General features: G+C 39.3%; 1 protein-coding gene across 3 annotated transcripts in view; it reads right to left on the bottom strand.

Moving 5' to 3' along the window:
• Nucleotides 1–12,756, bottom strand: part of VSNL1 (visinin like 1) — an 85,307-nt gene that overhangs the window by 40,437 nt on the left and 32,114 nt on the right. For all 3 annotated transcript variants that reach the window (XM_083856192.1, XM_083856193.1, XM_083856191.1), the window contains exon 2: nucleotides 5,470–5,636. In XM_083856192.1, the coding sequence (XP_083712318.1) occupies nucleotides 5,470–5,631 (162 nt within the window). In that variant the 5' untranslated portion in view covers nucleotides 5,632–5,636. The remainder of the gene's footprint in view (nucleotides 1–5,469; nucleotides 5,637–12,756) is intronic.

The following is a 12,756-nucleotide window of genomic DNA, read 5'->3' as shown; positions in this document are numbered from 1 at the left end:
CTAAATATATAAATTACATTTGGCATAATATACTTAACACTTGGTATAATATACCTTAAAATTAATCCTATTATAGGGAGAGTCTAAGTGGCCAAAGCACACTCATAAAGCCAGCACAGCTCTACCAGTTAAGAGATGATCTCAGGAAACATCAGTTTCTGCCAGTACAACTGCATCTATGTTTGGGACATCTGTAAACACAGCTGTGCCATTCTGGAATCCTACTTTTTTACAGCCCCTGAAAGCCTGAAATCCAGCTCTAACCTGATATTTTGAGAAGCTCTGTGCCATCTTTAGAAAGATGCTAGTCTGTCTTGAAAGAGGCTGCAAATATATCCACTTAAATTTCAATAGATTTTTGAGATTCTTTTGTTCTACTCATATTAAAATGAAGGACTAGAAATCAATTTCCTTCAAGGCCAGAAATGTGAGATAGAAGCAAAAACATATGACAAACCATTTGATTCCAATTAATAAAACAGTATTCTTTCTTCTTTGGTTTTTTTTAATTTTTTTTCTTTCATTTAAAAGTTATCTATAAAACTCCAAAACATATCTAAATAATATAGGTACAACAAATTCACAAAGTAAGTTACTTTGTTTAATGTTAGCATTATTTCATGATCATTCCTAACTCTACTCTTCCAGTTAAAGGACCATTGGTGCTTGTTTCTATTAAAGCAGAGATATGCTTCTCATGTTCAGTGACCCAGTTCCAAGAAGTATCACAATATAGAAGCCTATTTTCCACCTAATAAACATGCATAATTCCTGTGAATATTAGCAGTGATTATGTACACTTACACACTCCAGGGCATATTCATCTAAACCCAATGAATTCAAAAGATCTGAAGGAAAATGTATTTGGCCCTCTAGACTGCAAGAAACCCTAAAGAATGATAGGAACAGTCAAGCATTTTTATTGGTATATTTTATTTTAGTGACAGCTTAGTATATTAATTTCTTAGCTTTATGCCTGCAATGCTAATGAAGTTTTATGCAAGATAAAAGAATTAAGGACTTTTTAGGAGAGAAAAAGAGAAATTAAGACAGCCAGTAAGGATTAAGCTTAACAGGGTATTCTCTTTGAAGAAGGGAATTCTAGGTTCCAGCTTGTCTGATGCTATTTCCTACAGAAAAAGAGGTTAATTGAGATATTATCAACAGCCCAGAAGGTCATATCTCATCACAGGTAGATAAATGAGTGGGCAAGCAGTGCAGATTCAAAGAGAGACATGATAATTCACAGAATGGGTAAAGTTGGAAGACACCACAGTGGATCATCTGGTCCAACCCCTCTGCTCAAGCAGGGTCATCCCAGAGCACGTTGCACAGAACTGCATCCAGAGGGTTCTGGAATATCTCTAATGAGGGAGATTCCCCAGCCTCTCTGGGCAATCTGTTCCAGTGTGTGGTCACTGCACAGTAAGGAACTTCTTCCTTTATTCAGGTGAAATTTCCTGTGCCTCATTTTCTGCCTCTTGTCCCATTGCTGGGAACCACAGAGCAGAGCCTGCTCCATCCTCTCTTGACACCTTCCCCTCAGATACGGATAAACATTGATGAGATCCCCTCTCAGTTTCTTCTCGAAGCTGACCCAGCTTTGGCCCAGCTCCCTCAGCTTTTCTTCTCAACAGAGATGCTCCAGCCCCTTCCTCATCTTTGTCACCCTCTGCTGGACCCACTTCAGGAGCTCCCTCTGTCTCTTGTGCTGAGGAGACCAGAAATGGACACAGCTCTCCAGAGGCCTCTCACTAGGGCTGAGTAGAGGGGCAGGATGACCTCCCTTGACCTGCTGGCAAAGCTCTTCCTCTAATTAATTCAGTTTTCTACAGCTTAAGGAGTACATAAACCACTGTGATAAAGGTAAGGCAATTACATTATTTTTGTCACTTAAGAGAGAAAGCAATAGTCACTTGATTTTGCTTTTTCTACTGCTCTAGATAGCTCTCTGCAGTAGGAAGATGCAACTCCCATACCCTGGAGAAACTTAGAATTTAACACCAGCTCCTGTCCTGAGTAATGCCTTGTGGTTTTCCACGTTTCTTTACAAAACATTGGCTTGAGTTTTAGCTTCCTTTGAATGCTATCCACAGATTTCTCCCCGTCCCATGCTCTGTGCAGACTCAGTTAACTCAGTGTTTCAGTATTCAGGACTCTTTGTGGCTCTGGGCTTGCAGTATATAACCAACTCTTCAATAAACTATTAAAAAACTCCAGAAGCATTCACTTCAGTCAGTGCCATGGAGGGAAACATGAGCCCTAACAGTTTGCCACAGATTTTGTCTCCCAAGAAGAATCTATCTACCCAAAAATGAACCTATTATTTTGGTTCCTAGTATTTGGAACCTAGTATTTTCAATGAACCTATTATATTGCAGAAAATGCTAAATATGTAACAGTATAAAGTATATTTCTGCCTATTAGCAGCTTATTTAAAAGAGGTATTCTTGACTAAATATTTTTATAGACACTTCCACTAAAAGTTCTGCAAATAATTTTTCTGTAGAATCCATTGGTGTAACTGCTATTTATTTTATGCACTGGATGATTTGTATTCATAATGGAAACTTCAATAGCAAATGTCTCCAAGCCAAACTAGTGTAATTCCCCCTTTAATCAATACAGTTTTCATCTACGTCAGTAATCAGCACAGTACAATTGATGAAAATATGTAAAGTTCGTGTTGAGGACCTGATAACCACGTCACATATCTTCTGGAGGTTCCCTTTCAGACCAACTCAAGCTTATTAGCAGGAATTAGATACAGTAACACATCAGGCGTGAACCCAGGACACATTTAGTTATGTTTCTTAAAAAAGCCCAAACAGTTTCTGTGCCCTAAGATTTTGCACCCCACTCAGTAATTCTGATGGAAGAGAAGGGTGGATAACCAGAAAATTCACCTCAAGTATTGTTAATATTAAATGTTTTGTCTATTTAAGCTGAGGATATTTTCTACTCTGTGTGAGTAAAATAAAAGAAGTTTCCTTTGTATCTAAGTTAGATGACCAACACCTTCTTATCAACACACATGAAAATGCACCCCACAGCTCTCAAATAAAAAAATGCCCTCTTAAGTCAATGTGCATTGGCAATGGAGGAAAATCTTGTACTTCTTTCCAAAATATATTGATCTATGTAACTGTTCTTCAATAAAAACCAGTTCAGACCAATTGATAAATGTCATCTCTCCCAAATCTAATTTTATGCAAAGGAATTATGAATCAATACATGCTTCATGCATTTTCACCCTGAATATTCTTTAGGTGAACTGAGATGCTATAAATGTAATCATAATGATCCAGGTCTCCTGCTGGTGGCTCCTCCTGTAAAGATCAAATTTCACATCTGGGACTTAATTTGCAGCCAGAAGCTGGGGTAGACAGAATGTCCTACACAGCAGAAGTCACCACCATGGCCAACACTCAGACTATGAGCTCCTCAGAGACATTATTTTACAAGCATTTCTGCAACGCAGAGAGAGGTAAAGCTCTGGATTTACTACAGCTAATCATATTTCACCTCACAAAATTAGTATTTTGCTCTGTATAGACATTAAATATAGGATGACAATAAACTGGACTAAATATATGGCAGTGCCATTGCAGAGCAAAAATCAAATCCCACAAGTACCAAAGCAAAGGAGAGAATCATATTTGATGTCCATGTCTAAAGATACATGAGGCCATAAAACTAAAAGCTGGATATTGCAGCTTAGTAAGATTACAAAGCTGTCTTCATTTCAAGAGCAAAATACTGCTTGTGCTCTTCATGTTGTTTTTTGCACTACCATCTCTGCAAACTTGATATTGAATTTACTCTCTGATGTGTCTTCATGAGTAAAGTATCTTGTGAAATATCCATGAACGTTTCAAAACCCATTTGAAGGAAGGAAGTTCTTGGAGCTCTGAGCTATTTTCAGGTGTTTTTTCTCACAGCAGACAGAATCATAAAAAAACCCCCAAAAAACACCACCCCACCAAAACCCAAAAACCAAACAAAAAAACCAAAACACAAACCCACAACAAAACAAAACAAAACAAAAAACCTACAAACAAAAGACCTCAACCAAAAAAAACCAACAAAACCAAAGAAAAAATCGTCAAAACAAAGCAAGCAAACAAACAAACAAACAAAAAATCCCAAACAAAGAAACCTTTACTGTGATCTTCCAAAAAGAAACAATGATCTCTGAAGAGTTGACATGCTTTGTCAAGAATTTTGTAAAGACTGTTTACAGAAACATGTATGATAAATGACTGGATGTCTGCTCTTGCTGGATGTGCAGTGAGAACTGTTTAAAATGGAACTTTTAAATTATCAGTCATTAGCAAGCACAACACCTGAGGCTGTAAAAATTCTTCCATCTGAAAATATAACTCATTACAAACTCATTTGTTTCTTAAGAAAAGGATTGTGAGGCAACATCTTCTTCAGACATAAATGTTAAAATATGAAGACAGAAGCTTATTTGTCTAATCTGAATTTGAAGGTTTTGCTAGAACCATTCATTAGAAATAAAAAGGGTTTAGGTAATACGTTGCAGAGTGATCTGGTAAAATGCTGAAGAAATTTAGGAAAGCATTGTAGAATGCATTTGAGGGAAACGACAGTCCCACTTGTCTGCAAAAATTGCCAGTGTGTTCAATATCAACTACGTACATTTGAAAGGCTGCTTTATTTTTATTCAGCCTCACATTGTATTTACGAGCTGTTTTGATCCCACAGTTCATCACTGCCATTCAATATTTCTCCTAATTAACATTACTTTGAAGTCTCTGACCTTTAGGCTGACACTCAATTCTGAATTAAAATATAATTATCTTTGTAACATGAATACACTTTTTATGCTACCCCCATGTTCTTCTTGTTACAGAATAAATACATAATAAATGTAAGGGAAAGACTGCATTGAACATGACAAAGTAATGAAAAATAAGAAGAAAATAAATAGATCAGCCTGCTTTCCCTTCCCAATAAAACAAGAAAAAAGTGACAGCAGGGAAAAAATGAAGGCAATACCTAAAATTTATGGAAGAAATCCTTTGTGCACAGAGCATAATTTATCTGCAGGTCATACTGTAGCAAAATTTCACCGCTTTTATATAAGTATGTCCAGCAATCACTTGGTTTATATTGAACAGGACCATGGCCACCCTTTGAAGGTGAATGACGTCCACGAATTTCACAGCACAGAGAATGTATTATATTTCTTGTGAATAAATCACAGCTTTTTTTCTAAGCTTTTGGTTCTGGTCACTATATTTACATGAATCACTGGTGTGATGAGGGTAACACTTCCCACTCATTGCCTCATCTTCACCATTGCTTCTCCAAGCAAAATTATTCCTCACTCTAAATCACCAGCAGCTCTGGACCATATGTTTGCTTTACATTACTTCACAACTTTTTCTACAATCAAACAACTAACTTTTTAGTTAACAGGTAACTTAGTAAATAACTTACTTTTACGTAGAGCTGCTGAAACTCCTCAAGGTTCAGTCTACCACTTGGACAGTCCTTTAGAAATCCTTTGTACCACTGTTTTAGCTCGTGTTCGTTGAACTCCGTGCTCTTCACCAGATCCTCCATCACCTCAGGGGCCAGCTTACTATTTTGTTTCCCCATTTTGCCTTAAGAAGAAATAAATGAATGCAATTAGCCAAATGTGAACATTTTAAACTGGAATTAGCCACATAACTTGAACAATTGTTTTGTATTCACTGCTGCTTTCAGTCAAACTTCACAGATTTGCTACTGAACGTGAACCTAAGTTATGCTTGATTATTGGAGGCTGAAAACAGTGAAAAAGGCAACATTCTTCTTTTATTTAGGAATCTTAAGGCCTGGAGACAGACTATGCATTTGCCTTAAAATTAGGCAATTTACAGCTGTCCTTTACAGTAAGATTGAAAAAAGATTTCATGTTTCTTTCTTTGAATGTAACAAAAAAATTCACGTATTCGGGGATGTCAACAGAATTCCTCTTAATCTTTGTCTGGAAAATAACTTCTGATATGACAGCTACATTAGCAACTAGTCCTCACATGTCCAAGGCTGTGGACAGAAAGGACTGTAACATAGAGCACTAGGTATTCCACTGGGAGGAAGCAATGCAATCCACAAACTTGATCTCGAAAAATGATGAAACCAACCTGGAAAAATAAATTTAATTCTTACACATTTCTACATATAGATCTATACACGCACATATGTATAAATAGATGTATGTTCATATATTTAATGCATATTTGATAAACATAAGATGGCTTACATTTCATCACTGTTTACATTTCATCACGATTAACTTTGAAGATATTCACTGTATTTGTTCCGTACATTTTGTATACACTTAAAATATTCAATATAGAACAGAAATAGAAAATTTGCATGTCTGTATAGATAAATACAGTAATTTCAGTACTGCTTATGTTGGCCCTATGAGATACTTTCAGGTTGTTTGACATTTAAGCAAAGGTGTCCTTTGAGAGAAATATAGAGAAAACCTCATCTTTAACTTTTTCCCATTTGCTACAGTTTTTTTTCATGACAGATGTCTTTCAGTTACTTTTTAATCGGATGACAGACAGCACTTAACTTGTCCCGTAGAGAACTGCAAAGCAATGAATAATTTCTTTCCAGAGCCCAGCTTTGCATTTCCATTTTTATCTCCAGTATAGCATCTGTGTCTAATGACTGCACCACACTGAATACATTGATTTCTAGTCCATATCACCACCCATTTCTGATTTTAATCTATTGCTTTTGGCATCTTCCCCTAATTCAAAGCAGAAGTTTCTTTCTCCTCAGAAGGACATATGTTGTTCTGTTCAAACAAATCAATATATTTATATAATTTCCCTTATGGGAATGTTCCTTGAGCAGATGCAAAGTTAATAATTCCTCCTGGCATCTGTGTGTGGTCAACACATCCCCTGGTGCCATAGTGCCAGCAGCACCAGGTCTGTTCCTAAAAGACCTCATGGCCCCTCTCTCTTTTGGCCCTGGTCTAAACTTACTCCTGAACTTACTTTGAGGCTCTCCCAAGCTCCCACTCACACATTTTGGTGAACTTAGCACAAATATGTGAGAGTTCAATCTTCCAGTTAATTGCCACAGGTAAAACTGTACATGCAGATGTCCAGAAATCAGCTATTTTGACTAAATGTTGGACTTGCAATTTACGGTATTTAGAGCAACTGCCCCACCTTATCTCTGAAGTCCTCATCTTCTCACGTATAGCATTGACCTAGTTTGGCATATTCTGAATTTAAATCCATAGAGACTAAAGCATACTAATGCAGTTATTTCTCTAGCTCCAACTCAGATAGAATTTACAAGAACCAGTGACTTTTAAAATTTGTTTTATTCTTTATGGGGCATGTTTACTTCCTCTTTTTCTTTTTTATTTACACTCTGTTACCTTTTGCAGTCATGAGTTGCTTTGCTTAGGACCCAGAAAACCCGTGAAGATATTCAGCAGTTACAGTAACTATCCTAGGTAGTTACCATATATAAATTCAAAAACCATTTTTTTTTTTTCTCTCTTAATTTAGTCAGTTGTGCTTTTGCATGACTCTTTACCTGGATTCAAATCCCCATAAGTACTTAACCCAACGATATTTAGGGATGAAAAAAATTATCCTCAATGGGTAAAAATCAGCTGGTTTTGACTGACCATTTTTCTGTTACAGCAGCTTTTTAATCTTTATCCATGTTAGCTTTACAGCCCTTGGACATGGCACTACAGAGAGGTGGAACAGAACTGTGAATCTCAGCCACATCTGCCAAAGCTGCCTCTGCTCTTTTCAGTGATGTGAACACAAGCCATTGTAGAACATCTACAGAGCATGGAGTGGGTCTGCATGTGTGTAAGAATACATGAATAAAGATACACATAACCTGGCATCAGAGTCAGAGAAACAAGTCACCAGCTTTTTGCCTCTGTGGTCCAGGTCCCTAATTTTGGGCAGCTGCTTGTCTGCCCCAGGCTGTCAGTAACTGGCAAACACCTTTCAGCCTTTTCTGATGTACCTGACCACAGAACACACTCTAGTACAGGAAACCACAGCTGACATTTTGATAAACTCTCTTAGAAACTATTTTTTCCACAGAATCAAACCAGTATTTGGGAAAGGTATAATTTGTGACTGCTGGGTTCTGTACTCTTATTTGCTGTTCCAGCACAGCATGATGCATAATCTGCTGGGCTCTGTTTGGGACAAAGTGAGCAAACTGGTCACAATGCTTTCCTGGAATTAGAAGCACTCATTCTTTCTTCATGTTTTAAAGCTCTTTTCTTACAGAATTGAATTACAGTCAGCAAGAAAGCTCAAGAGTCTCATATAATTATCAAATATAAACTCAGACTTCTGGCTCTGGGAGATCCATCTTATTTGGGAATAAAACTCAAATACATAGATTATCTAGTTAATCATATCCTAACATCTCCTAGAGCTTCACTGAATCTCTTATTATTATTATTGAAAAAGTACAATCACCCATTAGCAATGAGTATGCTACTGCCAACACATTTAGCTTTCTAAAATGAAAACTATTTTTAATTAACTTACAATCACAGTTTCCCAAACATGCTTTTTCCTTGTGAAAATCTATAAATATGCCTTAAGAAAAGACAGGAGAGAACAGCTGCACAATCACTAAGATTTCAAGAGGAGGAAAGATCACTCCACAAGAATTTTTTTGCTTAGTAAATTTTAATATTTTCAACTATAAATTTGCTTCTAAGTGCCACATTTCCACTCATGCAATGTGACAATCCAAGCACTGCTATTCATACTAGGTTGTGTTTTCTGGCAAAAAAATCACGAAAGGAAAAAAAAAAAAAACCCTGCATGTGGGGGAGAGATTCATGATAACCAAGGAACCAGGTATGTGGGTACATCAATACAACACCAAATCTGTTCACAGTGAGAATACTCTGACAAGAGAATACTTATTAACACTAGCAAGGGCAACACAATCCAAATTAGAGATCAAGAAAAACACTAAAACTCTACTGTTATGCAACAAGGAACCAGAACAATGAAGGTTGAGTTTAAAAACTTACCACTTTTCTGAAACACTTGAAAAGGCTGTCAGGCATCCAGAGAAAATTGCTTTTCAGAAATACTTAGTAGGCTACTCCAGTATTTCATTAAGTAACATCTTAACTGCTGCTGTTACAGGTCCATAGGAAAGTTAGATTTAAAAGGTGGAATTTTATTAAGTAGCCAATCCCCAACCTCAAGCAGCCCAGGCTGTGCCAGCAGCAGACAGGGCCAATGGGAGGAAGGATCTGCCTGCTCCCTGCCATGCTGACCTCAGGAGACCCCCCAGACAGCTCCTCCAGCTTTAAGGCCTGCTATTGTCTGTTTGATAGATTCCCTGCAATGCTATCATGTGTCCCACACGTGCTCCTGTTGTTTCAAAAACTCTCCACTCCATCACCATCCAAACCTCCTGGGCAATGGCAAGGCTTTTTCCCTAGAGTATTTCACAGCAAGACCAGGTTTATCAGGCCTGCCTCTCCCATTTGGCTTGCTAGTATTAAACTATCAGTGTGAGCACAGTTTCACAAAACAAAATTTACACTAAACACCTAAGAAATAAAAAGTTTAATTTGAATAGCAAAATATGACTTATAGAATCTTGTTTGCTGTTTAATGATTTCAGAAGACCCTCCCCAACTGTTGCTTACACACCTCCATTCCCAGTCTTCCTTCCCCTTCTTTCATTTCCCTTCAGCCTCCTTGGCATGTGCTCAGTGCTCAAAGGGACCAAGAGCAAACAAATGGAACTCTGGCTCCTTCTAAGGAAAAGTAAACCTAGTGCTCCCAAAGCACTCCTATTTGTGCTGAAAAAGGATCTAAATTCCCCTGAGAAGACAGCACCAACAATGTTCAACCATGTCCCTAAAACTCAGCTTTGTGTTGTTTTGCTTACTTTCCTTAGACATAGCTACATAAACCCATTCTCTTTCCAAGCTGCATTAGGAAAAGTGTTACCAGCAGTTTGAGGGAGGTGATTGCTCTGCTCAGCACTGGTGAGACATCTCACACCATTCCCCAGGTCAGTGTCCAGTGCTGGGTTTCCTGTACCAGACAGACATGGGTCCAGCAAAGGGCCACAAGGGTGGTGAGAACTGGTTATACAAAGGAAATCTGAGAGGGCTGGGGCTGTTCAGCCTTTAGGAGAGAAGGCTCAGGGGGTCTTATCAGTGTGAGTCTAAATACCCAGTGCAGGGAACAAAGCAGAGCCAGCCTCCTCTCAGACATGCCCAGTGAGACAAGAGGCAATGGGCACAAATTTAAACTCAGAAAATTCTGTCTTGATGTAAGAGAACATTTCTTTACTGAGCAGGTGAGCCAACGCTGAAACAGGTTATCCATAAAGGATGTGGAGTCTCCATCCTTGAAGATATTTAAAACCCAACTGTACACAACTCTGAGCAATCATCTACAGCTGACCATGCTTCAGCAGGGACTTGGACTTGAGCATCTTTGGAAACCTCCTCCAATCTTGGTGATTCTGCCATTCTGTGAAACACAGGGAAATGTGTTTCACACATGAATGGGGCAGTCACACTAGCTACTTTTTAATATAGAGTAGCTGCCTAATTTCACTAAATTCCCACATGGGTAGCTAAGAGAAAAAGTGCTCCTCCAAGGCAACCTTTGGAGAAGAGGTAGTGGTGACTCAGGCCACCTCCCTCCCCTCAATGATTCCAGGAGTGCAGAAAGATTCACCTCATAACCCTGGGCACAAGCACCAAAGTGATTTAGGCTACCCCAACTTATTCCCATGTACTCTGGTTGCTTTGACACCTGCCCATGTTTACATGCTCACTTTCCCAGTAATTCTGCAGGAGCTGAGGTAGCTGGTAGTCAAGCAATATCTCTGCAGCCTCATGAGGTCTGTGCATCAAATGAATTCCCTTGTATGGTGCATGTTTTTCTTGCTCTTCCCTGGCTTTGGGAAGTGGGAATGAGTCGTGTGGACTATGCCAGAAGCAAATGACAACACTCACTTTGCCAGCTCAGCTGTGCTGGCAGGCACTCATTAGGCTGGAAGGAGAACTGTGGTTCATCCCCACCCCTCTGCCCACTCCCAGCCCACAATCTCCCACAGGAACGTGCTGGCTCCTGGGGACAACATGTGAGATCCAGGCGCTGAGAAGCAGCAGTGGTGGGCGTCTTTGCAGTCTCTGACACAATGCAAATCTATAAATGGCACATCAGTGTATAGACTCCAATATACACACATATAGGGGTAACAAAGCCCCAGACAATTCATGCTGGGGAAAGCAGAGACCTATGTCTATATAATCTACAATAGCAGAATAATTTTCACATGATTTTTAAGCAGACTGTTTATCAAATTTCCAGCCTTGTGCTGATAACTATAACTCCTAACAACACCCAGCATTGTTTCTTTCTCTTCAGGCTGTGTCAGATACTGCCTTTTCTCTACTAATGCCAGCATGAAGAATAGATAGAAAGGCTATCAAGCCACACAGATGCTTCATTCCTTCAAATATCTTTATTGTTTCACAGAAGAAGAAATCTGCAGCTAAAGTCTGTGTTTCACACACAAAACAAACAACGGCCTCATATCCAAAGCCTCATTGAAATAAGTATCAAGGAACTATATGTTTGGAAAACAAGAGGAATTTCGCCATACCCATGGAGAGAGACTCTTTACTAGAAGCTGTAATGACATGACAAGGAACACTGGTTTTCAGGTAAAAGAGGGTAGATTTATTCTGGATATAAGGAAGACATATTTTACAGTAAGGGTGGTGAGGCACTGGAACAGGTTGTTCAAAGAAGTTGTGGATGTCCCATCCCTGAAAGTGTTCCAAGCCAGGCTGGACAGGGCCATAGACAACCTGTACTAGTGAAGGTTCTTTGCTCATTGGAAGGGGAGCTGGAACTAGATCTTTAAGTTCCCTTTCATCCCAAATTGTTATACAGTAATATTTTTCCTTAGCAATTAGTCAAGCACCTCTTCACATCAGTTGTTAACACAATTTCTAAGTCAGTTGCAGGGATGATGCTGAACCCTGTCCTATACCTTGCACAGCAGAACCACTCAGGACAGCCCTCTTTTCTCCCAGTACATGCAAAAGATGAAGATATGTTAGAGGAGGTTCTCGCACTGTGGCATGATACCAGCTCTTAAGATTCTAACAGGATATAAGTCCTACCCTATGATTAAACCTTCTGAAAAAGGGGTGAGTCAGCTTAGAAGGACTTTCTCCCTTTGCTGTCTCTCCTGTAAGCCAATCCTCCTCAGTGGTCTTTACTACATGATGCCACGACATTTGCAGCTCTCCAAACTCCCACAGAACAAGAACTGCCTTGCTCAGCTCAGTCCCATCTTCCTACTCCTTTCTCAGAATCCCTGGATCCAAACACAAAGCAGCTCCACACCTGCACTTTGCCCACAAGAAAGAAGGGTTGCAACAACCTGTAGGAGTGGAAGATGAAAGCAATCGACCTCCAGGTGTTTGCTGCCAGGACAGAAAAGGCAGGCAAGGAGCAACATGCCAGACACTGGCAGAGGTACCAGGGGCAGAAGGTAACCAAAACAGAGAGAGCCAGATGGGGATGAGTAATGCCAAGCACAGTGGCTCCGCTCTGGCTGACCATGCTAGGTGGGCCTGAGCACAAATACACAGTCTTCAGAGGTTCCTGCCAACCTCCACAGTTCTGAGACTCAAGAACTGCAGACATCCTTTCAGTAGTTATA

The sequence above is a fragment of the Zosterops lateralis genome (genome assembly GCF_965231275.1).
Source record: "Zosterops lateralis genome assembly, chromosome: 3".
NCBI classification, from domain to species: domain Eukaryota; kingdom Metazoa; phylum Chordata; class Aves; order Passeriformes; family Zosteropidae; genus Zosterops; species Zosterops lateralis.
Note: the sequence above shows the minus strand (reverse complement) of the source record. Positions and strands in the feature narration are given on the sequence as shown.